This window comes from Paroedura picta, chromosome 14 (assembly GCF_049243985.1).
Source record: "Paroedura picta isolate Pp20150507F chromosome 14, Ppicta_v3.0, whole genome shotgun sequence".
Lineage (NCBI taxonomy): Eukaryota > Metazoa > Chordata > Lepidosauria > Squamata > Gekkonidae > Paroedura > Paroedura picta.
In genome coordinates, this window is record NC_135382.1 from 39,049,004 (window position 1) to 39,076,026 (window position 27,023).

The following is a 27,023-nucleotide window of genomic DNA, read 5'->3' on the forward strand; positions in this document are numbered from 1 at the left end:
GAGATCCTCGGGACAAATAGGATAAAATTTGGACAGAGGCTTGTTATGCAAAATCTTGTGGGTCTGTTAAGAAAAGGAAGAGAGCAGGAGTGATGCTCAAGGAGGGAATCCCCAGTGGACCAGGCAACAGGTTGGGTTTCTGTGCTCATCATCATCATCATCATCATCATCATCATCATCATCATCATCATCATCATCATCATCATCATCATCATCATCATCATCATCTCCTTCTCCTCCTCCTCCTCCTCCTCCTCCTCCTCCTCCTCCTCCTTCTCCTCCCTTCTCCTTCTTCTTCTCCTCCTTCTCCCTTCTTCTTCTCCTTCTTCTAAGTCAGTCTTCTTCTTCTGCCCTTTCTTTGCCAGCTTTCGTTCCACGGCCCTTGTCCAATGCCACAGCGATTAAAAGTGCATCAATAAAGGAAGAAATTTCCATATTTTGCAATTAAAAATGTAAATCAGCTCCTGATTTGCAGTTTCCCCCACTGATGGTATGTTGCATTTTTTGCGCCTGGCCAACTGAGACTTCTCCTGGGGCAATGCCTTCTTCGTTTGTGCTCAGCCTCTTAACTGAGGTCCTCGATATGTACAGTGCAGGACAGTAGCATGGGCGCACAAAGGTCACAAAGATTATGGCACAAACCACTGTGGGCTGCAGAACTGGGCCATCCCCCCCATGCATGTCAAGGCTCCATTTCCCTGCCAACATGACTGTACCCGAATCCCAAGGGGCCAATTCTGCAACCCTCACTAAGGCTTTAAAGCCCAGATGCAAAGACCAGAGACAGACAGCCGTCTAATCTCCAATTTCTTTCTAGTACGCGCGCCCTGGAATTAAACAGTTGACCCTGCCCTCTCTTTTCTCAAAACAAATCCCCCATGAGTATCTTGGTAGGATTCCAGAGTCAACCCACTTTTCCCATAAGAGCCAGATTCCAATAAAAGGCATTCTTACCTGCCTTCTCTCTTTCATTCCCTGGGACCAGCAGTGCAAAAACTCCCTGTTCCACATCCTTTTTGTTGTCAGCTCCAGAACAGCTGAGCATAAAGGTTTTCCTCCCCTTTGAAAGCCAGCCTGCCAGCCTCCCTCCCTTCTAGTCCTGGCCTGGCTTGCTGTCCTCCTCCTCCTCCTCCTCTGTCAACAGAAGCTCTTTCCTCTGCAACCTTATCTCAGACAGGAACAGCACTTAACTGCTGGAGGCTCCAGGGCTCGCTCTCTGGCTCCCCTGATAGGGCACTGCACGAGCCCCCCCTCCGCCCCCCCTCCCGCCACCTCTCCCAAGGAACAAGATTCAATTAATCTACACCCACCTCCAAAAGGCGGATGTGAGAGTGCTCTGTGGGCTAATCGAATCATGCCCATTCAATTAAGCCACCCAGGAAGAACGCACAGAGATCGGTTTAGGCTAGGAGCTGGGAGCCAGACAAGGCTTTCTAAGAGACGGGAAGAATGGGGCTCTCCGAAGAAGTGCAGTTTCACGGCGAAGTGATCCCAAGAGACCTTGGATGGTGTTTAAAACCCTGTCGGCAAACTATGCGCTTCTGGCCTGCCAGTTCGGTCCCCCCCCATCTTGTCTTTGACACAAGGGAGAAAAGTTGTGGCACCGTGGAGGGGGGGGGCATTCTGTGCATTCTCTGACGCATTCACTTTAGCACCGCTTCACACCTTTCACAACTGAGTTCAGGTGCGCTCCAGTGCGCCAAACTCCAGGGAAGCCTGAATCCCAGGTTCTATCTCTGGATGTGCCTGCGTCAGGACTGTGCTAGAAAAGGCTGGTGATCAATGGCCCCTCGGAATGTGACAAGAGGGCAAACCACCATGGAGCCGACATTGACTGTTCTGGGTTTCAGCAAGCGACCGGCTGTGCAGAACATCCATTTTTTAAAAAGGAGCAACGTTTCTATGGCTCGGCACAAGGATATGTAGTTAGCGTTCACTGCCAGCATCAAGGTGCCAATCTACTTGCACTAAAAACTCGAAGTGCAGCATGAATCACAGAGAAGGTGCAGATGAACTTAATAGGGGAGCCAAGATCTGAAAAAGTGAGCTATGACTCATGAAAGCGTCTCTCCTGCTACAAATGCTGCCCTGCCTTTAAAGCGCTACTGGCTTCTTGCTCTTTTCTCCTGCAGAAAATCATTGGATCTCCTAAAATCACACAGGCTGAATTATGCGCTTTCAATGCCCTTCAGCCATCGTTTGCAAGTGGATTCTGTCGTCTTACCTGGTGCCAGTTGCAAAGTGAGCTGTAAGTGGCTTGAAAGTACAACACTCTGGGTGTGCCTGTGTGTGTCTGTGAGAAAGTGACTTCCCACAAAATGCACCGTGCCAAAATGCAAACAAGAAGCTGGCTTGTTTCAGCGAACCTGTGACAAATAGTGAAACAGAAAATCTCGTGTTCTGAAAATGGCCAAGCGCTTTGGGGTTACCAGGAGGCAACAGACTGGTGGGAGAGGTCTTCTCTCTTCCTTTCTAGGGACCTGGGGAGTCCTGCTCAGAGTGTCTGGTTACAAGGCAAGAAAGAGAATTTGGCCTGGACTGCCCTTGGCCATCTGCAAAGGGTAGGAGAAACGATAAACAGGACCTTCCCTTGAGTGCTCATGCCGGTCAGGACTGCTCAAAGGCAAGACTCCAGCTGACTAGACAGAGGACAGCCCTGCCCAGGGTAACGCATCTTGCCCGTAAGCCTGGCCTGTGCTCCTTTCCCATCGCCAGTGTTTCTTAAACTTTGCAATCTTCCCCCCTCCCCTCCTAAATGTATTGTGCCACCCTGTATTGGCTGCAGAGGAGAGGACACGCAGTAATGGGTTTAAACTTCAAGTACAACGATATAGGCTAGATATCAGGAAAAAAATGTTTCACAGTCAGAGTAGTTCAGCAGTGGAATAGGCTGCCTAAGGAGGTGGTGAGCTCCCCCTCACTGGCAGTCTTCAAGCAAAGGTTGGATGCACACTTTTCTTGGATGCTTTAGGATGCTTAGGGCTGATCCTGCGTAGAGCAGGGGGTTGGACTAGATGGCCTGTAGGGCCCCTTCCAACTCTATGATTCTATGATTCTATGGCCTGTATGGCCCCTTCCAACTCTAGGATTTTATGATTCTATGGCCTGTATGGCCCCTTCCAACTCTAGGATTCTATGATTCTATGGCCTGTAGGGCCCCTTCCAACTCTAGGATTCTATGATTCTATGGCCTGTATGGCCCCTTCCAACTCTAGGATTCTATGATTCTACCCCCAACTCAGGCAACAGCCCCTGTTCCTCATCTCCTACGCAGCGATTCTTGCAACACAGCGGTGTGCATACTGCCCACTGCTGCATGCACAGATAGGTCAGGTCCTGGGAGAAAAACAGAACAGGATAACTTGAAGACAGCACGTTGTGAGACCGCACAATTCTGTCTCAGGGTTCCTCTAGGGGCACCCTTGGGTCAGCACAATGGGGAGATAAATCCCCCAGCCTACCCCCCTTTGGGCCCAGTTTTCAAAAAAGCAAGCAGAGGTTGTTTGAGCCCATATCCCCAGAGTCTGGATTCCTCTCCTGACTCGTTTCTGCCCTCAGCATTTATTTTTGCTCTGGTCACACATATGCACCCCACCACCACAAAGCCCGGCCTCCCCGGGATCCTGCTGTCCTGCTGGACCACGACTTCTCGCTAGGTGACCCCATACTGGCCATCAGTCTGAGCTGCTCGACAGGGCTTGGTTCTGACTCCAGGCCTCGTAAGCAGCTTTTTCAGGGAAGGGATCGACCTGGCAGCCCAGGTACAGCAAAGTCACCCTAATTCCCTTGCAAAATTAGCAGAGGTCTTGCCAAGCGCGAGCCGAGTTTCCTTAGGAGGCAGTTTGCTTTGATCTTGTAAACTCAGCGGCTTTGGGGAAATTTACCCTACTGCGGCACCTTCCAAGGCGGGCGCATCCGTAATGCGATTCTGAAGGGAGACAGATGTGTTGCTGAAGCACACCCAGTGTCTGGCGTGACTTAATCCCAGCACGGCTCTTTGTCGATCTCTACCTGACAGGTGGCAATGCCTGCGGGGCCGGTGTGGGGCTGAACCTCAGCGGCTTCACCTGCTCTCTGCAGGCCCTCGGAGAGCCCCACAACGGCCGCTCCTCCACGCTCCCCCCTCTGAGGAGTCTCCCAGTCCACAGCTCCAAGCTTTGTTTTGGCCTAACAGATGCGGGCTCCTCACAGAGCTGCCTGCAACCGATGTGCAAACAGATGCTCTTCCAGGAAAGCCACACCCCGCCCTCGACCTTTCCACTTTAACACACAGAGAGCGCACAAAACAAACACGCAAGGTGCCTTTCCCTACGGAGGCTGGGCTCTTTGTTCTGGCAGGGCATCCCAGTTTTGTCCAGAGAAGACACACCGGCGTGTGTCCACCCAAAACATGTTCAGTGCTTGCTGGAAGGGGCCTAGAGTTACTTGCTGGATCCCCCTTCCTGGCTGGCTCCCCCCTCCCCATTCCATTCCCCCTTGAATCAACCCTCCAATGAGTCATATTTTTTATCCAACACAAACTGAACGGCAGGTGCAACCTTGGTCAAGTACAAGAGGAGAAACGGCAAAACCCCGAAGCCCATCCACGGGCACAAAGTTCGGCTGTCCCTTGAGCTCCCCTGACCACACCCAAGGCCCCTTCCCCGCCTGGGCACAAGAGAAAGAAGCTGATCTCTGCCACACACACCACCTTCCGAGAAGCTCCCTCTCGTGTGCTGTGCAGGATCCCTCCGACCTCCTCCCGTCCAGACAACAGCATTGTGCCTCGCCAAGCGGAAGGAAGCCGCCCAGGCCACCCGAACGGGGACAGGACCGAACTCGCTTCCCTTCGAGCTCACCTTCCGCAGGAAAGCACCATCCCCGAGGGGAGCCTCGCCCGAGGCAGAACTGGTCTCCTGCCTTCAATGCTCACCCCGACACTGGCTGCTCCGGGAGAGGAGGCCTGCGTGGAAGGCAGGGAGGGAGGGAGGGACTTCCTGCCAAAAACCACCTGCTGCGGCCGCAAGTCCCACCCTCTGCCCGATGACTTCAGTCCTCCCACTCGACTCTTCCTGTGCCAGCAACTTCTTTCAGACTGATTGTCTCTGTAGGGCTGTTCCTTTCGTTTTCTCCCCAGGCAGACTGCCTGTGCCTTCCATGGTGCCATGGCAGGCAGGGATCCAACAGGTGTTTCCCCAGGTGCTGGGAAGGGCTGCACAGGAGGCTTGGGTGACTTTGCCCTGGGCTGCCTCCTCTAAAAGAGAGAGAAGCAAAGAGCCAGAGTTCTTTTAAGGCTCCTGTGCAGTTCTGCCTGGTACGCTGCAGCGATTCCTTCCTGAGCCCTGATTCCTTCCTGAGCCCAGTGTTCATCCCCTAAAGCCTGGGAAGGGTTTCCTTTTTCCAGTTTCAAGCACTAGAATCATGGAGTTGGAAGGGACCTCCTGGGTCATCTAGTCCAACCCCCCGCACTAGGCAGGACACTCACAATCCTATCGGAGTTTTGGGGCACTAGCCTGTCCCAAAGGTGTCTGACCCCTTCTAGCTTCTAGATCTGGCCAGAAGGAGTATTTATTTATTGCTTTACTACATTTATTTTCAAGTCTGGCAGAGTGGGAAAGCTGTCTACAATGAAACAAACTAGAAAGGACTGGAGGGCCCTCTTGCACAGAGGCAGAAAAGGACGCTGTCAGGACGCGAATCTGCAAGGTCGGTCAGAGCAGCAGGGACTTCTCGAGAGACCCCCCCGTGCCGATCGAGTGGCAATTGTGTAGGCAGACTGGGAAATGGGAGGGGAAAATCTCTGGAGAGAATCACCCAGTGAGGTAACTCCCAGAGCAGGAAACCTGCCCCAAAAATAACCTCCCTTCCTGTGCCCTTAGGGGCAAGGGGCTCAAGGGAAGGAACCAGGCCAATTTTTGGGAAAAACACTCCACTGGAACATTAAACTACACAGCCCACCAGCAGGTTCCCCTGCACCAACCCCAGAATTAAAAAGAGAAGATTTCCTGGCTTTCTAGAATTCCTTGGCTGTGACCCCTTCCTGAGCTCTAACCTTGAGCTGCAAACAAGTGGGCAGGATTGCCAAAGGCCTTAACGGCAGAGGGCGACATTTGCTGGAGACGGCTCAGCTTCCAGAGAGCTCCCTTGGCACCATCTCGCCTGGCACAGGTGTGCCTCTTCCAAGGCGTCCCCCGCCAGCCGGGCCCCCAAGAGGCCCCGAGAGAGTTTGTCAGCACTTGCCTGGCACTGCCGCTGCAGCAGGCGCCACACACACACCCTGTCTTTGCCCTCGGCAGGGAACGGAGAGCTGGGAACCTGCCATCTCTCCCCCATCTGTTGCTGACAACGCTGGCGGGTTTCTGGCAGGGGGAGCCGCCCCGGGCAGCAGAAGCAGAACCAGTCCGTCTGCCTCGTCTGGTGTTTGCTGCGGCGTGCAGGAGCAGGGGGTGGGGGGAGCTCAATCAACCAAACAGGCCAGCGACAGCCAAGGAGGGAAGCAGAAATGCACATGGAACACACATTCCTCCGGCCAAGCAGCGGCGCACAGGCCGGGCAGCAAAATTCACATCCAGTATTCAGGGCAATGGGATTCGGAGAAAGTGCAGGAGATTTAGGCAGGAGACCCAGGGTGGAGAGACCGGCATCCCAATAATATTCCCTACGAGGGACACCCGGCAGCTGATGGGACTAGAACGGGACTAGAAGTCACGGCTGACCTCTGGTGATCCCATAGGCTTTCAAGGCATGTTTTCTCTGCCTGCCCCTGGACTTGCTTTGTGGCCTCCCATCCAAGTCCTAAGCAGCAAGCAGGGCTGACCCTGCTTAGCGTCCCAGATCTAATGAAATGAAGCTACCTGGGGCCCTCTTAGTCAACGCAAGAAACAAAGAGGTCTGCCCTTGCCTGCTTCTGCCTAGTGACCCTATGCTTCCCTGGTGGTCTCCCATCCAACTGCTAAGCAGGGCTGGCCCAGCTTAGCTTCTGAGATCCAATGAGATCCGGCTAGCCCAGGACATCCATGTGAGGGCAGAAACTAAATTCACACTAGAAACTTCATCACTTGAGGGTCACCACCAAGCGACCGCTTGCTTCTGAGAAACAGACCAGATGCCGGGTCTGAGGGCTTCCCTGCTGTTTCTCCCCACTCAAAACACTGCAGTGTTCACACTGGAAACGTGCAGTGTCCAGCTGCAGGGTCAGTCAGAGGCAAGATGGCAAAACATGTCCACGGCACACCAATAAGGCCTCGTGGTTCTGCGGCTGGGAAGGTTTCATTAGAAGAGGGCTACAGGAGGAGACCAACAGAAGGCGGGATGGCCACGTGCTTCTGGGGAAGGCCACGAGAGACGGACAGCGAGAGACAAAGGAAACACCTCTCCGATGCTGAGGCTGAAAGAATTCAGAAATGAACCTCTGGATGAGCAGATGAGCAGGAGAAACGGCATTTGCTCCAACACCCACTAGGAGGCAGCAGCTGGCCAGCTGTTCGTGGCTCTTCCATTAGGCACTGAGGAAAGAGCCTTCTAGCGCCAAGGAACAGGTAAAAGGCAGCATCTGGGGGGTGAGTGGGACTATGCCCTTGGCCAAGGCAAATTTCCTGGCATCCAGGGCTGCTGCTTCTGATCTGCCGTTCGCTGAGCTGCGCTCTCTCTCTCTCCCTCCCTCCCTCTTGCTTTTGCTCCTGGACCTGGGGTTAGCAGGGCAAATAAGTCCAGGATATGCACACGCTGTGTTTTGGATTAAAGGAGGTCAAGGTTTATTTATGGAAAGGCATACTGTGATAGTGCAGAGAGAGAGAGAGAGGACAGCGTCTGCCTACATGGCTACCTAAAGGAGAAAAGACGGAGGAGCTCCCGGGAAGGAGGAGGCAAATTGCCCTGAGAGTAGCGGTCTAAGGACACTTAAAAGGGTAGAAAGGTCCTGAACTCTCTGACCTGTCTAACAGCCCTCTTGCTGCCCCCTTCAGGGTCTTCTTCTCATCTTGTTTTTGTACACCTGACATGGCCTATTGCAACACCCGGGAGGGAAAAGGAATATTCCTGTTCCGGTGCATAAACACAACTCAGATTTAATAACTGTTCCTCTGCTACTGGACACTCTGGCCATGATGTCCCTCACAACTCTTTGGAAGAGTGTGGCGAGCAGAGCTTGCATGTACCCTGATGGGACCCAGAAGTCATGCTACTCACGGTCTGCACTGGAGTCCATTTTCTCCTGGACTGCTGATCTCTGGGGTCAGTTGAAATTCTGGAAGATCTCCAGCTACCCCCTGGAGCAGGGGTAGTCAAACTGCGGCCCTCCAGATGTCCGTGGACTACAATTCCCAGGAGCCCCTGCCAGCATTCGCTGGCAGGGGCTCCTGGGAATTGTAGTCCACGGACATCTGGAGGGCCGCAGTTTGACTACCCCTGCCCTGGAGGTTGGTAACACGAGTGACTTCACTGTAAGACCAGTGAAGAGTCTGAAAGGCCATCAGTAATCCAGGGAGATGGAGCGTGCCTTGTCCAAAATGGCACCAGGATGCACGTTGAGATGGAACGCAACATCAGTGTTGTGTGTTGGAAGGGAGGGGTCAGCACGGACACATCTGGCTTCACCACTCCCCTCCTGCCAGCTCCCGGGAGTCACTTATTTGGTTCTGCGAAGCAGGGAGCGAGAAAGCCGAGCCTCATTGGCTACTGGCAACGATGACGGGCCGGCTACCGAGCCCAGCCAAAATATGCCCACTCTTGCTCAGGCGCCCTGCAACGACAGCTCCCCGTCTAAGTGCTACTTCTTGGGCCTCGTTGCCAATGCAAGGCCTCTTTAGAACTGCCTCTCAGCCTCCTAAGCCAGCGATGGAAAGAGGAGAGAACAAATAAGGACAAGGACCCTAGAATGGAGTGGACAGGCGGCATTCGAGGCAGAGCGCAGGCCCTGGGAAACGAGAGAGGGCAGTGCTCTCCCACAGAGCCTTTCCCAGCCCTCTCAGTCTGCCCACGAAGGTTGGAGCCAGAGGAAAATGCTTCTAGGGCCAAAGAGCAAGGTCTCAAGGCCCTGCTCATCCTTAGCTTAAGCGGGGGACGCAAATGGGCCAATTGACTTCTCACTGCCTGACAGCTTGCCCCGCAGAACGGGCTAGGTTCTCAGCAGCCGCAGCATCCGAGGGGTACGCCAGTGACAAGGCTGCTACAGCAGTCACGCAAGGAAGCGGGCAGAGGGGCAGAACCCGCCTTGCCCTACAGGTGTGACTAGCGGGGAATGGCTCAAGCGCCCCCAGGCCTCTGTCGCTACACCCAGGCGAGGTTGCTGGGAGACGCAGAGCGCTTGGGTTCAGCACCTCCATTTAAGCCCCTGGCTGGCTCAGCGAGCGCAGAGGCACCTTGAAAGGCCTGTAATAATAGTCAAGCACTCTTCAGGAGCTGCCCGCCATTGAACTCAGCCCGCACCGGCCGCTGCCTGCTTGGAAAGCTGCTATTTTGAGCTTACGGGAGCTAAAGCGGCGGAACTAATAATTTATTACCGAAGGCGACCGAGAGAGCTGCTCTGTCAGGCTCCCGGCAAATGGAGCAGGAGAAGGAGAAAGCAAAGCGGAGAGCTCCTCACCTGCCGCTCTTCTCAGGCTGGACCGAGAAGGAGAAGAGGGGGAGAAGGCAATGGGGGGAGATCAGGGTAGGGGCGGGGGCAGGACTGTGCAGTGCAGAAAAGGGAAAGCGGCATTCCAAGCCAGGCGAGGGAAATCAGAAAGGGAAAGAGGTCAGCACTGGAAGCCGTCCAGGAAACCGCATCCCAGCAAAAGGAGAGGCACAAAGAAGGTCGCCCACCTCCTGGCACGACTCACAATTACACTCTTGACCCACAAGCGAGGAAACCGTTAGTTGCCGAAATAAGGAAATGCTGCAGCTCAGATCCACACACAGAGAAGCCCCATTGCCTGTCCTAGAAACAGGATTACCTTGGTGATAAAAGAAATGCACTCTGCATATGTGCAGAGAAACCGACGCAAGAAACTTCTCCCTGTGCAATCCTTAGCTCTGCCACTAGGAAGGCTGGCAGCTGCCGTCTGTCAAACACGTCCCTTGTGTTTTGAGCCTCTTAACCAGAGCTGCCCCAGCCTTCCTGCCCTTTCGCCTTCTCTTCTCCTGGGAAACGCCTCGCTGCCATCCTTTGCCATCTGTTGACAGCTGCGCTGCAGAGAGTTGCTCCTCTAACTGGCTGGCAACGGAAAGCAGCATGACGTTTGCTCGAGGCGAAGACGGAGAGGGGCAGGAAGCAAGAGGTGAAAGGTGCAGAAGCACACACAACGGCGGGAGGAGCAGGCACATGCAGAAATAAGGACACAACTGCATAAAAACGGTGCGTGGAAGCATTTCTGCTTGTACCAGAAGGCACACGGGTTTTGTACACATGCTGGGAACGCTGTTTGGGCCCAACTGCCCCTTTCGCACAACACACCTTGACTGCTTTCCTCTGTCTCAGGAAACCTTTCCCTTACATATTACAAGATATCCAGGACTGAAAGAGCCTCGGAATTTGTGGCACCATTTCTGGCCTTGGTGAAGATGCAACGCTACATCACCGCAATGGTTAAGACCTTAACCCATGGGCATTTTCAGGGCTTCTTTTGGGTCTCCAGAGCCTTTGCCATTCACCTCCCCAGATTATGATCTCAAAGCTGGGCCAGCTGCATGGGAAGCCTCACAGCCCCAAACCCACAAAACCTGTAGTCCAAACTCTGCAAAGACACCTCAGAAGAAGGAGGAGGAGGAGAAGGAGGAGAAGGAGAAGAAGGAGAAGAAGAAGAAGAAGGAGAAGGAGAAGGAGAAGGAGAAGGAGAAGAAGGAGAAGAAGAAGGAGAAGGAGAAGGAGAAGGAGAAGGAGAAGGAGAAGGAGAAGGAGAAGAAGAAGAAGAAGAAGAAGAAGAAGAAGAAGAAGAAGAAGAAGAAGAAGAAGAAGAAGAAGAAGAAGAAGAGTTGTTTACACACGGGGGGAAGGTAGGAATGAATACCCCCCCCCCAATGGAACAGTTAGATTTAAGTCCAGTAGGCCCCTTAGAGACCAGTGGGAGTTTCAGGGCATAAGCTTTTGGGAGCCAAAGCTCCCTGACCTTTGAAAGCTTATAGACGAAACTCACGTTGGTCTCTACGATGACACTGGACTGCAGGCCAACGCAGCTAATCCTCTGAAGCCACTCCCAACGGCAAGGCGGAAGCCGCTATGAAAAGCCGCAGCTTGCACAATCACACAAATCCTCATCATTAATTCCCAGCAGCATTTCACAGTCAAGCTCTGTGCTCTGCCAGATCAACATCTGCCTTCCACAGGAGCTCTCCGAGGTCCTGCAACGCAACGGCCTCCCAGAACCCGCTCCCTGCCCTTAAGCGACTCCTCCTACAGGTGGGTGCCCACCACGGTTTGCAGAACCACTGCTGAATGCAACAAGCCGACGGAGGCGGAAACGGGAGTGCAAAAGGAGAGGGAGGAAAGGAAGAAGCACAGGGCTTGCTCCGGGCCTTGTAGCCGCATTATGACTGCAGTGGCCCCTCGAGAGATCACAGGGTAAGTGCCTTCCTACCAGGTGGGCTGGTTCAGGAGGACGGGTCCAAGGATGTGATGCAACGAACAGGACAGGCACGGAGTGAAGCGATGATTTGGGATTCTCTGATCCGCCCTAATGGCCAACAGCCTGGGACCTGGGCTGGCAGGCCTCCCCAGGTGAGTTACCAGTTTGCAAGGGTGGGTTCACTAGTAAATATCACACAGCAGCACACAACTGAGCAACGGCCTGTGGCCTAGCCTCGTGTCGTAAAAGAAAATGAAGTTGGAGAGATTTGGCCGTTGCCGGTTTTGCCTCCAGGCTGGCTCTGAGCAGCTGTGCACACAAGCAGTGTGAAAGCCTCTCAACATTCACTCTCGCCTGGGGGAGGCCAGAGGTGGTGGGGAAAGCTCCTGCCCAAAGCAGGCCTCTTCATGCTCGCTGCCAGGATTCAAAATCACAGCAGGAGCCCTTCAACGCGAACGTTTCCTGGGCTAAGCCGAAAGCGACTCTTCCATCAAGTACAACTCACCAAGCTGGCAAAGACCACTGCTTGGGCTGTGCGGTTTCAGATTCGCCCTGAGCTGGATGAACCAGCTAGCCTGATCCCGTCAGATCTCAGAAGCTAAGCAGGGACAACCTGGGTTCAGGATCGGACGGGAGACCACCAGGAATGCGAAGGCAGGGGCTCATGGCAGCGAATGCTGGCAGGGGCTTGTGGGTATTGTAGTCCATGGACATCTGGAGGACCACTGTTTGCCCACCCTTGCTCTAGGGCAGGGGTAGTCAAACTGCGGCCCTCCAGATGTCCATGGGCTACAATTCCCAGAAGCCCCTGCCAGCATTCACTGGCAGGGGCTTCTGGGAATTGTGGTCCATGGACATCTGGAGGGCCGCAGTTTGACTACCCCTGCTCTAGGGGGTCACCATGATTGGGTTGTGACTTAACAACTCCACATACCCATTTCGGAGTGCTGGTGCAGGCTCATGAGAAGGAATGGTCCTGTTATTTTAAAATCTCTGAGTTAAGAAGAAGAAGAAGACCCTGAAGGGGGCAGCAAGAAGACTGTTAGACAGGTCAGAGAGTTCAGGACCTTTCTCTCCTATGGCCATGCCAGCTGAAATACGACAGAACTTCCCACCAGCGGAAGAGAAACTCTTTTATTTCATGTTTTACGCTCATATCCAGTCTTTCTTCTGATATAGGAATTAGAATCATAGAATCCTAGAGTTGGAAGGGGCCACACAGGCCATCTAGTCCAACCCCCTGCTCAACGCAGAATCAGCCCTAAGCATCCTAAAGCATCCAAGAAAAGTGTGTATCCAACCTTTGCTTGAAGACTACCAGTGAGGGGGAGCTCCCCACCTCCTTAGGCAGCCCATTCCACTGCTGAACTACTCTGACTGTGAACATTTTTTCCCTGATATCTAGCCTGTATCGTTGTACTTGAAGTTTAAACCCATTCCTGCCTGACGGAGCTGTCCAAGAAGCTCCTGGCACTGACCAAATCCAGATCGTCTTGGCCTTGGGAAAGTTCGGGCCATACCCCGGAGTCCACGCAGCACAGAGCAGGCCTGCTGGTCTGGCCATAAAACCCTAACGCATTCTGCTGCACATTACCAGCCCGAAAACAAAAACCGATCCCCTCTTCCACTTGCAATAGCATCTGTTCTGGCAGCGAGGCGTGGCAGAGATGCCAACTGGTTTTTGCGGTAGCTTTGGAGGGAGCGGCCGCTGACAAAGAACATTGCTCTTTCCGTCCCCCCCCCCTCCAAAACTAGGCTGTGGACAACTTGTCAGAAAGTGTGGGGCTACAACCAGGGGCGTGAGGCTTCGTCTCCTTCCTGCCTTGTTGTTATTTCCTTCCGAAAACATCCTTGCGGAGTCAGTTGTGCTGTCTGTTCCCTCTTGCTAAAAATATCTGAAGTGCACCTACAGCATGCTTCGTTAACTAATTAATTAGGCGACTGACTGGAGCCCTAGATCTCATCATCTCTCGCTGGTCATGTTCTCCCAGGGAAACTTGGCTGGAGCAACCAGCCAAGGGCTTGAGGGGAGAGGGAAGCAAACTCAATACCCAGGTAGTCTGGCGAGAGCCTGCACCGAGCCCCAAGGAATCCTCGCCTGGCCTGCCACGGGGCTCTGCACAGCTGGGGAGCACGGCTGGCGGCCTCCAACCCCCCTGCCTCAATACAAAGCCACGTCCCACCTCTTCAGGTGCGAAAGCTCCAAACTCAGGAGGAGTTCAGACAGCCAGGAGGCACAATTTAAAAACCGATCACAGAACGGCACAGCATGGGGAGGCACGTAGCTGCCCAACCGTGTAAGCAAGCCCAGGTCGGCCGCACCGATGCCCCCAAGATTTCTGTGTTGCTGCAGAAATGCTCCACCTGTGGGCCACTGTGCGATCAGAGGCTTTGGCCACTCTCCTCCCCACACCCTGGGGGTCGCAACACTAGGCAATGCAAAAGCAGCTCTTGTGGAGCTCCCTACTTGCTAATCCATTCCAGGAATGAGTTCTACAACGGGGTTGCTAGAGATGCCCGGACCATTTCAGGAGCTCCAACCTCCCATCTCACCCAGGGGCCAGCCAGTTCCTCTGCAGGGCCAGAAACAGGGCAGAGAGGCCGAGGCCTTCATAAGAACCTTAGAAGAGCCCTGCTGGGTCAGACCAGGGGTCCATTCTGTCCCACACAGAGGACAACCAGTTCCTCCAGGGGCCAACAACAGGGCAGAGAGGCTGAGGTCTTCGTAAGAACCTCAGAAGAGCCCTGCTGGATCTGACCAGTGGTCCATCCAGTCCAGAATCTTATCTCACTAAGTGGCCAGCCAGTTCCTCTGGAGGGCCAATAACAGGGCCCAGAGCCAAGGCCTTCCTAACAACATGAGATCAATGATCCATCCAGTCCATCCTCCTGCCTCACACAGCTCCTCTGGATGACCAACAAGAGGGCACGGAGGCCGAGGCCTTCCCCTGAGGCTGCCGCCTGGCTCTTGATCTCGATTTGCTTCTCGTCCGTCATCTCAGTGTCTGGCTCTGTGTTAACATCTGGACCCTGCTGAGACCTGCCCTGGGCCTGGGCCTGGGCCTGGGCCTGGGCCAGGGCCGCCTCCCCACCCACCCTCTGCCCGTGCTGCCTGCATTTCCTTTTTGCTCCTTGCAGGGCCAGGCAGCTTTAATCTAACAAGGCCAAGGGCAGGGAGGAAACCACTCTTGGAATAATCTCTCTCTTTAGACAGCATTTCAATTAAACAATACTATCAGAGCAGCTTTAATTGGCTCTCGGCAAGAAACCTCCTTGGCGGAGATTAACCCAGTATCTCAGCCTGCCGTGAGCTGCGCCAGGGTGAGCATTCTTCACCAAGCCTCTTCACACAGCCATGGAGGTTCCCCTCCCCTCCTCGCTCGGCCCTGGGTGCTGGCTGAAGACGTACTTGAAAGAGAACGCAGCCTGGCGCTGGTGACAGCAGATACAAGGTGGGCCCGAGGGGGCCGTCACTCTTTCCCAGCTACAAGTTCCACAGAAACAGCAGTGGAAGAGCCTGGGCTTGGCAAATTCCGCCTCCAGCATCTCCCGGTTAGAGGATCAGGCCAAAGGCGTCATGAACGGCCTCAGCCCTTGGAAAGCAGCTGCCAGTCTAAGCAAGCAATCTCAACAGCGATGGCCTGATGGTCCAATTCAGTTAGAGGCACCTCCCTGCGTGTTTGTGGGTGAAGCGAGGCCCTCTCTGTGGCCGCCTTGTCAAACGAAGCCACAAGTACCCCACGGTCTTTCAGGGCCCTCTTCCTAGAATCATAGAATAATAGGAAGGGACCTCATGGGTCATCTAGTCCAACCCCCTGCATTATGCAGAGGGTCAGATGTTCCAAAGCCACTGTCTGAAGCGGCAGAGTTCCTCCAGTTTATCTCTTCCGCTGTGTTCACTGCAACACTATCTGATTGTCGAGTGCAGGGGTAGTCAAACTGTGGCCCTTCAGATATCCATGGACGCTGGCAGGGGCTCATGGGAATTGTAGTCCATGGACATCTGGAGGGCCGCAGTTTGACTACCCCTGTGGCACCTTTAAGACCAACACACTTTTATTCCAGGCATTTTGTGGGTCTTAAAGGTGGCCCTGCACTCAGACTTTGTTCTGCTTCTTCACACCAACACGGCTGCACACCTGAGCCTGACTGTCTGCAAGGGACTGGTCCAGGGACACGATGCTGAGGACTCTGGGGCCGGAGCTGGGGGGCACGTTCAGCTCCTGCAGAGCACCAGCCAGCCAGCCAGCCTTATCTCTTTGCTGTTGCCTAGTATGAACCCAGGAGATGTCCTAGAATACATCTGTGCACTGCTGAAGACTCCCAATAACACGCTGGTAAGCCCTCCGCTGACCTAATGGGGCAGAGGCTGAAAGCCACTAGCCTAATGGTTCCTGCAGGCACACCATAACCTGTCTCTCTGTACCTGTTCCTCCATAAAGTCCGACGCAGAGGGGGATGCTAGAGAGCAAAGAGAGATTCGCTTCTTGCCAAGAGCTCTCCAGATCCCAGCCAGAGGCGTCCTCGTAGCAGCAGGGGAAAAAGCAAGGAAAAGCCTTCGTAACTCATCCGTGGCTCTGCTTTGCCCATCCCGTCCCGACGGTAACGGGGGTTTCCTTCTTGCTGTGCCTCTGGCCACCCTATTAGCTCACTCAGTTTTCATGGGCTCTTTCATCGATCATTTGGCCATGGATCATTGATCTGGCAAATGACAACAAGCTGGCTCATCAGAGCCTATTCGGAGACTGCTGGCACCGGGGGGAAGAGACAGGCAGTCTGCCCAAGCTGGCAAGGACACCACTCTTGGGCACACGATCGCAGCAGGGAAACAAGGTGACGTACTGCAAGGACTCACATGCAACCCCAAGGAGATGTGCAACTGTCACGGTTAGACTTGGGATGCAGCACCTTCTGTACGATGCACCTTTCCCCTTGAGAAATGCGCGTTGAGACAGTGCTAGGATTGAGAGCTTTGAGGACTCTGCAATTCTATTTCCCACATCCAGAATGCCTATCTGGGGGCACGAAATGGAGAAACTTCCCGGTTCTTTTGTCCTCCGGTAATTGGTATTCACAAGGTACACTGCCCCTGAACGTGGAGGTTCCACTTAATTATCCAAACAAATGTTTGTTTTGGGAAGCTGTACCAGAAAGGAAAGGGGGAATGTTGAGGGAGAGCTTTGGAATGGGTTAGCAGAAGAGTTTTATCAAAAAATCTTGGTCTCTATAGTGTAATCTAGGCCTGTAGGATGGGGGAAATGCCTCATCCTACTTTTGGGTGCCTCATCTTGCACATTTCTGCCCCTTTCGACATTAGAACCATGAGATCCATGTGGTTTGTTGCAGAAGCATCTTGAAACCCCACCTAAATGAGTTTTATGGGGCAGACTAAGAGCTGGACCCCGCACAAGTGAATTGAGTTCTGCTTCTCTCTCTTGCAGATTGCATGCACCAGCAGCTCAGGTTTTTAAAAACTGTGTGTGTGTGTGGGGGGGGGGGAATCCTTGTAGTTTTGCAGGAAATCTTATTCCTCCTTGTCCTCCTCCACAGTCTGACTCTGAAAACATGCAACAGTGGGAGCCCCCAGGTGGGGTTCAGGCCACTGACCCCCAGATGGGGTTCAAGCCAAGGCACAGACTGCAGAAAGATCACCGCCTCTGTGCCCGCCACCAAGTTTGGAAGCCTGCCCCGCACACTTCCAAACTCATCTGTAGGGCTCACGCGGGACCTGATCCCGACAGGGAACCCCTCCCCCCCCAACACCGGCCTTGAAGGACTTCAGATGCCCTCCCGGCGCTTTCTCGTTTGCAGACTTAGCGGTGGGAAACAGAATATGACGGCAGGAAGGGAACGCAGCACGAGAGCAGATGGGCTCTTCAACAAAAGATCTTGGGCTTGTGCAAACATCTGCAGTAATAAATTTAAAAGGGGAGAGAGAGAGAGAGAAGAGAGAATAAGAGAAAAGAAGCCAACAACAGAAATGCACGCCACTAAAAAGCGACAAGGAATCTCGAGGCGCGGAGCGGGGCCGTTGCTGAACGGAGTGCTCTGTTCTTCCGATAAAAGCTCTCTCGGAGGGGGTGGCAGGCGCCCAGGGAGACCCATCCAAGTGACCCCTCTCGACCGCCTGCTCGCGTGTGATTCCCGAGGCTGGCCAGCACGCTCCCTTCCCGCAGCCAGCATGCTTCCCACAAAGTCAAGCCGCCTCGCCTGCACGGTTCCAAGCCGTCCTCCCGCCAGCTTTTGTGCAGCCGTATCTTGGACAAGAAAGCGGGGAAAAGAGGAGCCTAATCGTTTGAGCAAAGCAAGATCTAAGAGGGAGGGGGGGGAGCAGGCGTTGGAGAATGCCTGAATAGCCCCTCCAGGACACTCTGAGCGGGGCAGATGGGCATGGGCTGGTCCGCCTCAGTATCTCGGGAGCCAGGAGCGTGATCTGTAAATAATCCTGCCTGCCAGAGGCCTGGCTAATGCATCTCCCAGGTCAGGGGCTGCGGAGAGGAGGGACTGCCCTGAACAAGCCCTGCCTTGCCTGGGCTCGGAGCCCGGCCGTCAACACTTGTTTGAGCAGCTGGAGCTGGGGGCTGAAGGAGCAGGGACAGGTTCCCTTAAAAGAACAACGGCAGAAAAACGGGAACCCCCCCCAGCCGCGGATCAACATTTTAAAAGCCAGCCCCCAGCCACCAACAAACTGAGCAGCTCCCAAGGCCTGACGGCAGGCTTGTATAACCTGGCACGGTTTCCCGGTCTAACCAGAAATGATGTCACGTTCCACGGTTTGAGGGGCAGAGCGGACCCCCCCAAAAAAACCCACAAAAAATGCAGCAGAAGTAAACAGAAAGGCCCGGGGAGGCCGGCACGCACCTCCCATCTGACCCAGCCTCCCCTCCCCCCCCCCACCGCTGCTTTTATGCTAAAGAAGTCAAATTTCCCATTCTGATGCATTAAGTAGGCTTTGTTAATGAACAGCTAATGCATCTGTTAAAAGTGTATGAAGGATGCAGGGATGAGAGGATCCGACAATGTACGGAGCTGCTGGGCTGGAATCCAGGTTTAGTCATTCCCCCCCCCCCATCTCTCTCTCTCTCTCTCTCTCTCTCTCTCACACACACACACACACACACACACACACACACACACACGCACGCAGCCCCTTTTGCAGATAAGAAAGGGGAGGGGCCTGCTTATGCCATCCGAGGCGCATTGTTCTAATGGGGGGGGGGCTTACCCAGCAGATGGCAGGTATAACAAAGCAGCTTGCTGTGGCCAAACCAATTATTTATCTAATTATGATTTACCACTTAACCACATGATCTTTCCGCAGAGTTGTGGGCAATTAAAACCAGGGTGATTATGTGGATTATGCAAATCAGGATGGAGCCGAGCGAATAAAATTGGAGATTAGACATTCACCCAGGCAGTAGTTGGCACGGGGAATGAAAAGGCGGGGGGGGGGGGAGGAAGAAGCAAAAGGGGGGAGGCGAGGGATGTAGGGCACAAGGGAAAGGGCTCGCTGCTCAGGCTGGCGAGGTGCACGTGAAGGCTGGATCCTGCCCAAGGACACAGGGGGGGGGGAGACAGCATTGGGGTGAGACGCCCACAGTGGAGCCAAGTGGAGGGCGAGAGGGACAGGGACCGGAGAGGACCCCCGTCAGGGCTCAGCTCTGGATCCTGAACTAGAGTCTCTTGGAGCATGGACACAGCTGATTCCTGAGGGAGGCAGCAGAACTTGCATCTGAAGAGACTGTGGCTGGAACCCTGAGCACTATCCTTGGAGAGTTGACCTGCCAGAGAGTCTCCAGGACGGCCGTAGAAGAGAGCTCTGCACCCCCCGCCCCCCTTGATGCCAACCCTTCCGCCCTCCCTTCCGATGCCCCCCCGTGGGCAGGCAACCTGGCCCAGGCTGGCTGCAGACGTGCACGCATGGGCATATCTATAAAGCGTGCGCACGAGGGAGCACAAACAGACCAAGGGACAGGTGGGAGTGCAGAAGGCCAAGTTCTCCCCGGCAGCTGGCAGCTGCTTCCCGGACAGCCATCTCTGCTAATTGTGTCGTTGCTGGAGAGCAGCAAGGAGGCCGCCAGGCCACGCCACCCACCCGGGCCTGAAGCATCCGATTTGGGGCAGGAGAGGCGGGCCATGTCAGCTGGGATTGCACTCTGTGGTCCGACCGGCCAGCGAACTGCCCCTGCCTTAATTTGCAGGGCTGATCTGCATCGGTAGCCAGGGAGCAAATGCCTCTCATTAATTGCAAACTACTATGCGACAACAGAGCCAGGCTGGGCAGGGCAAGCACAGAAAAGCCGGGGCTTTTGGCTGTTAGAGACAGCAGCCCCAGCAGCAGCAGCTGATCTGGAAACTGAGGGAGGCAGTCAGCCGAGGGCCTCACCTGCAGAGGGCAGGACTCCTCTCGGATAACTCAGGCCTGGGGGACGGAGGCAGGCGGCTCACCTGCAGAACAGGAACGGATTCGGCCTCAGGACTGGGATCCTACTGGGAACCGTCTTGCATCTGGGCTTAACTGGGGGGAGCACAGGAGGGCCCACCGGATCTCAACCCCACACTCTGCTTCTGGGCCACAGCTGAAGATGCCAGGGGCGGGGGGATGGCAGTGTTACGCCCCGATTAAACTGGGGCTATTGTACTTCGGACAGAGTACGAGAAGACGAGAGTCACTGGAAAAGACAATCATGTTGGGAAAAGCAGAAGGCAGCCAGGAAAGAGGAAGACCCAACAGGGGATTGGGGGGGGGGTCTCCACCAAGGAAGCCCTCCATTGGCAAGACCTGACAGCAAACCACTCCCCCCCCCACCTGGTTAGTCTAGGCACCAAGGAAGTCCAGGTTTGCTACGTGGCGGCCTCTGGACCTCCCTTGTCCTGAAAAACCAACCCAGTCGCCATAAGTCAACCGGTTAAAAAAAGAGAGTCTTGTGACTTAAGCCCCCATGTATGGGGGGGGGGGAGCAAGCGGAGCCATAAAGGCTTGGCTTTGATGGGTGCAATGGGAAAAGGAGGACAGGCTGGAGGAGTTCCTGGGAGGGGGGCCTGAGTGGCAGTGGGCAGCTTCCTTGAGGCAAACTGCTGAAGCCCACTGGCCTGACCCCCCCCCCAATGTCCACTCCCCAGCCAAGGAGCCGCGGAGGCTGCTGTTTCCGGGTGCTAAAACCGGCCCTGCGGCCCGGCCTGGGTGCTTCTGCTTCCCGCTCTCCCGCACCTGGCACCCTTTGCCTTTTGTTGCTGGCAACATCACACGCGCTCGCGCTGCGAGGGGTGGGGGGTATTAATATCAAGCGCCTGGCAGATTATTTTGCCTGCCTGAGTTGATATGAGATTTATGCGTCACATGAACCTGGGAAATACAGAAGTATTAATGATAATACTCTCTGTCCTAGCAAAGGTCAGCTGCAATCTCTATCAATCCCGCCACACGCAGGCGGGGAACGGCGCTCCCAGGCGCAGGGAAGAAGCTGCCTGTTAATCGCCTCATTTGGGAAGGGGGACAGGGTGCCAAGTCGGGCGAGATACACATTCGGCCTTAATTGGACTGACGGGGGGGGGGGGGGGTCTCATCTCCCTCCCTCCCGGCCACGGGAGGCATAAAGTTAGCTCCTGTTTAAGCGTGCATTTAAACTCCTTGGCCACCTCATGAGAAGGAAGGACTCCCTGGAGAAGAGCCTGATGCTGGGAGCGATCGAGGGCCAAAGAAGAAGGGGACGACAGAGAACGAGGTGGCTGGATGGAGTCACTGAAGCAGTCGGTGCAAACTTAAGTGGACCCCGGGGAATGGTGGAAGACAGGAAGGCCTGGAGGATCATTGTCCATGGGGTCACGATGGGTCGGGCACGACTTCGCACCTAACAACAACAGGAGCAGGTTCATTGTGGCTCTCGACACCCCCAAACACAGCCTCATCCGTGGGAGTGACGGGGTGGGGATTACGAGGGTCTCACGCTTCAAATGACTCCACCCTACACAGATCTCGGGAGCTCAGCAGGGACAGCCCTGGCTAGTGCTCGGAAGGGAGACCGCCAAGGGAGTCCAGATGCATCCAAGGGCCGAGCACCCCTGAACATGTCTTGCCTTGAGAAAAGATGTCCGTAACCCGGCAATGTTTGCCACCAACCTTCAGTCCCATAATACTAACACAGTGTGTTTCTCTGCATGCGCCCTGGGGCGAAGGGCCAGTGTTCTCACTGTGGCCTTCGTAACAAACACAAATCCCATAACTCCTCTTTCAGCAAGTCAATAAACACAAGCAGAGGTTGCTTATTAATCCTTTCGCTGGTGAGCTAAGACGCTGCTACCGGGATCAGCCCTGGGCACCCTAGAAACCAGGTCGAGGGAATTTCCTCGAGGGAGCCAAACAAACCTGGCAACTCCCCTCAGGTCAATCTCCCCCCCCCCCATCCACCCTGCCCCCGGAGCTGGTAGGCCTGAGGGCAGGGGGGGCTTTGGGGCTTAGGGCCTGCATGAGCAAACATCCACCTTGCATCCAAATTCCCTTTCTGCACACATCGCGGAGCTGAGCATGCACACCAAGAAGCATGTGCGCGCACACCCAGCTGATCAGTCCCGGCATAATGTATTTTATGAACATGCAGATGGTGTGGTACAGGCCAGCGGGAAGGTTTTACCTAGGGATAAGAAATTAACGCTGGCAAATAGCAAATTTATTGCATGTATTTTCATTTTCCTAATTCCAGCGCCATCTGCTAACGATCGCTGCCCCGCATCGCAGGGAGGTGAGCTCGTACGGCGGTTTGCGCGCAAGGAAACGCTGACTCCCCCATGTACAAAGGCACTTGCACAGAACACGACATGACAGCGAGCACTCAGCACCTCCAACCCAGAAGGAACAACACAGGGGGAGACCTGGGAACAAGCGTGAATTCACCCAACTGAAGAAAGCCAAGTCAACTGCATGGAGGAAGGCCAGCTGCCCAACCAGTTAACAGGTTAGCTCTGCATTAAGTCTGCACGGGATTCGAGCATTTCTTTCTAAGAAGGCACCCCATTCTCTTATTTTAGTTCATGCCATGGCAAAGAAACAGAGAATGCCTCTCCTAGGAGGAAGCCTGCCCCCTGCAGGCTTTTCAAGAGCTTACATGACACAACAATCCATGGGCTTACTTGTGGGTGGGTAAACAAGCTTCCCCAAGATTACCTGTTGCAGCCTCTATGGTATACCCAGAGGTGTACTGGGCCCTGCTAAAATCAGCCTCTGCTCACCTGAGCAAACATTATGCAGGCCCTTTTCTGCTGTGATCCTGCTCTTTCAGCTGATCAGCATTTTCCCACTTAGCCCCTTCAAGCTCACACCCACTAAGCGATCCTGCCAGTATCCACCACCGAAGGCTGGCCCCAGTAACACAAGGGAGGGGGGAGGGAGTCCCTTGACAGTTTCTGAGCATGCCCTCTGTCCGCCGTTCCCTTCATGCTCTTCCGTGCCATACAAGCCTCATCTGCAGAAATCCTTCATGTCTATCGACTTCAGCAGTTCGGAAGCGCTAAGGATCTGAGTCAATCAATGCTCTCTCCCTGGCCCCGCTGCATGAGCACCAGCGAAGCAGGACCGGCCGGCCGACAAGACACAGAGGCAGTTTAGCTCTGGGCAAAACCTGTTGTCACAAATCATTAAACCAAGCCCATGGGCGGGGGAGGGGGGGGCTCTGCTGCCACTGAGTCTCGCAGACGGGCAGAAGGGGAGAGGCCACCCGTCTGGCTCACACACGGTCAAAAGCAGCTCGCCACAGTCTGAGGTCCACGGACCTTCCCCTCCTACCTTAATGGACTTGGCCTCCAAGCTAGGGAACCAGGTGCTTCCATTTCTGAGCAAAAGCGAGTTCTCCTGTAGCTTCTGCACCTGGCAGGGGGCGGAGCCTGCATGCCAACACCTGCCTTAAATTGTCTCCTGTCTCCACCCCCTCAAGCCTGCTTGTTAACGTGGGTGGTGATGTCACGTTCACGGCCGGGCCACCTGATTGCACCACCTGATTGCAGTTCCAGAGCTCCTTGAAGTCTGAACAATTATTTCTGGGGCTCTTCCACAGCTGGAAACTTGAAAAACCAGCTGCCTGGTGGAACGAGCTCCCAAGCAAGACCAGGGCCCTACCTGAGCCGAACTCTCTGAGTTCCACAGGGTCTGCCAGATGGAGCCCTGAGACGGGCAACCAAGCGTGGCGGTTCCTAAATCACTAAACAAACAAACCCATGGCGGCACCAAGGCATCACCTCCCAGTTTGAAGGTGAGAGGGTGGCTCCGGAGAAAGGAGTCAGGATGCAGATGCACAATGCAAGCATTTCTCCCCCTCCTCCTATCAAGCTGACTACAATGCGCATGGCACCTCTGGGTCCTGTCTTCCTTCTTTGCAAATCCCCCAGGTAAGGCCTCAGGAATTTCCACTGCAACTTGGATCTGATGAAGGGAGCTTCGACTCTCAAGAGCTCATAACCTAAACATCTCTAAGGTGTTCCTGGACTCAAACTGAGCTTTCTGACTGACAGCAGGGGGGGGGGGCGATCTAGCCCAGTATCTCTCTCCCTAGGCTGGCAATGGCTTCCCCAAATCTTTAGCAGCAGGCTACCAAATGCAGACCCTTGAATGGAAGAGGGCAGGATTGAGCCCACAGTGTACCAGCCTCCGTTGTGATCAAATAAACAGCACCCTTCCATTCAATTCTATTTCAGCTCCCCAGCATGGCACTCATGAAGGCCCTGGCACCTGCCAGCACTTCCCAAGCATCCCAGAAAGTGGGTGGGCCTGGCTGGCTGCCCCCGTCTGAATGGAAGGGGCTTCTTCTGCAAAAGCAGCCCCAGCCCCTGGAAGAGCAGGCCCCGGGGCTTTCCTTTGCCCCGTCCCCCTTCAGACCCGCCTTCATTTCAATCTGCTTCCTTGTCTTCCCTTCTACCTCTCCATTCTTATTCCTCATTCTTCCTCCTTCCGTGATTCTTTTGCAAAGCGAGGAGGGAAGTATTGGGGCTGCCTCCCATGCCAGCCATTTGGGGAAGGGACTCGCACGACCGACCTCTACATCTCCCCACGAGCGTCAGGCCATTCGTCTAGCAAGGTTGAGTCTGACTGGCAGGGCTCTGACTGAGGGCTCTCCCATCACCAAAAGCCCAGTGCATTTCACTGGAGGTGCCGGGGATCGAACCCAGGACTCTCAGCATGCAAGCAGGATGCTCAACCGCAGAGCTGCAACTCCTTCTCAGGGTGGCCCCCCAATCTCAGTGCACTGCAGGTGTCTCTGAGGGCCCAAGGTAGGGCTCCGGCCCCCCTTCCTCCCCAACAAAAGCCTCCCTGCGTTCCAACGGCAGAGGGAAGAGCTGCCTCGTCTGAAGCCTCCATCTGGCCGCCAGGACCGACAGCCGGGAACGGCGTCCGCCAAGCTGCCTCGGCACACGAGCCCCTGCTCAGGCATCTCTCTCCGTTGGAAGTGGCGGCAATCATGGTGGTGGTGGAGGGGGGGAGCAGGGACGGCCCAGGCAGGAGAGAGAATCTGGAGAGCCAGATTTTTCTCACCCAAGTCAAGCCGCTCCCAGAGAGCTTTGGCTGGCCCAAGCAATGCTACCGAGCGTGCGTGTCAGCGGGGGGGGGGGGGGGGGCGGATCCGAGGCTCAAGGCCGGCTCCCGGTGCAGCTGTGCCTCTTGGCCAGGGAGCAGGCAAGAGACGGCAGCTGGTGGAAGGCCTCGCTGGCAGGGAGGGTGCCACGGAAGCACAGGCTGACGGGGAAGCTGTTCTGACAGGGCAGCCAGGCAGGCTGGTGGGGATGCTAATGAGGCCCGTGGCCAGACCGGAGGAGGGCAGAGGGCAGGAGGAGGGGGACGGCAGAACAGCCTGCAAGGAGAGGCCAGGCCTGTCGGGCAAGCGGGCGGAACAACCCAGAAGGAACGAGAGAGACAGGAACAGAGGGGAGAGCCGGAACGGACGTCCCCTGCCAGGACCTCAGGGCCCCTGCACCAGTCTGTGGAGAAGGGTTGCAGTGGTTTAGCACCAAACACAAGGTGGCTCAGTGGCCCTCTCCCCCCTCCACTGAATTCCTTCTCCTGTCCCGGCTACAACACACACCAGACATGATTTTCCGTACCTCCCGCGCGCCATCTTCAGCTGTGAGTGTGGACGCAACCTATGCAGAACCCAGCAGCTGGTCTCACGTTCCCCCAAAGGGTCTACAGTATCCAGCAGTCACCCTGAAAGCAGGGCCAAGCAGGGACTGCCAACAAGAAGCAGCTTGGAGGGAAAACACAGCCAGCAAGCGAAGCGGGGGCCGAAGCAAAGGGCTTCGGTTTTAATTCCGTGCAGTCTGGAACCCCCCTTTCCCATCACCAGGGTAACGCTAACCGGGGCCAGAGCTGGGCTCTTGATGGGCAGGCTGGTGATCTCCGCAGCAGACGCTGGGCCAAGCAGGACGGGGAACGCTTGGCACCCGGCGCCTGCTGGAAGGGCGCTCTGCCGATTACAAGCTGAGCTGGCACAGCCCGTTGGCTGGAGAGCAACGGCTCCAACACATTTGTTATCGGCTGCGGCCACTCCGGCTCCCTCAGACAAACAGCTGGTGGACGGGGCAGGCCTGGCGAGGGGGCGAGGGGGCAGCAGGCCCCTCCACCGTTAAGCCCCGACATTGCTTTTCGGAAAAGGGGCGGGGGGGTCAATGTGCATTTTCTTTTCCCTACCTGGAAAAGAGCAAGGAGCAGCAAGCTCCTGCCACAGGCAACGAGTTCCCGGAGCAGATTAAAAAGGGGGGAGGGCAGGAGGTATGCCTGGAGACCGGTTCTGGTTTCTGAACACCCTAGCAACAAACAGGAGAGTGGGATTTGGCTGTGAGGGTCAGCACAGGGGGGGGGGGAAAGGCCTCGGGGTGCAAGTCTATGGTGCGGATGCAAACCAGATTGAAACTGGTTTGAAGAACTGCAGCTGATTTAAAGCAGCCCCCCCCCCCCCGTGGGGTTTTCAAGGCAAGTGGTTAGGAGTGAGGACTTCTAAACTGGCGAGCCGAGTTCAATTCTGCGCTCCCCCACATGCAGCCCGCTGGGTGACCTTGGGCTCCCCACAGCGCTGATAAAGCTGTTCTGACCAAGCAGGAATATCAGGGCTCTCTCAGCCTCACCCACCTCACAGGGTGTCTGTTGCGGGGAGAGGAAGGGAAGGCGACTGGAAGCTGCTTTGAGCCTCCTTTGGGTAGAGAACAGCGGCATCTAAGAACCAACTCTTCTTCTTCTTCTTCTTCTTCACCGCCAGCATCAGATGTGCCGGTTCCAACTCGGAGAAACACTTCAGATGCCGCGCGGTCGGCATCCAACACGCGGGTGCCAGGGATTTTGCCAGCCTGGATGAAGCAGCAAAGCAACCGCGAGTATTTCAAACGCGCACTGCGGCCCAACTGCGCTGCGAGGCCAGATTGGAAGGAAGGAAGAGAAAGAGACGGATCGACGGAGGACGCTCCCTGCCAACGTTTGACGAGAGGGTGAGGCCTGCAAGGGTGGGATGAGCAGTTCCCTGAGAGCCT

The 27,023-nt window shown here is 55.2% G+C and overlaps 1 protein-coding gene across 11 annotated transcripts in view; it reads right to left on the bottom strand.

The window, feature by feature from the left end:
* GSE1 (Gse1 coiled-coil protein) overlaps positions 1-27,023 on the bottom strand; it is a 262,796-nt gene that overhangs the window by 47,862 nt on the left and 187,911 nt on the right. For 2 of the 11 annotated variants that reach the window (XM_077309982.1, XM_077309974.1), the window contains exon 1: positions 955-1,154. The exons of 7 other annotated variants lie outside the window; for them this stretch is intronic. In XM_077309982.1, the coding sequence (XP_077166097.1) occupies positions 955-1,045 (91 nt within the window). In that variant the 5' untranslated portion in view covers positions 1,046-1,154. Of the gene's footprint in view, positions 1-954; positions 1,155-4,838; positions 4,968-23,298; positions 23,398-27,023 lie in introns of those variants that run through there. 2 more of the 11 variants (XM_077309981.1, XM_077309980.1) reach the window with 2 other exon arrangements.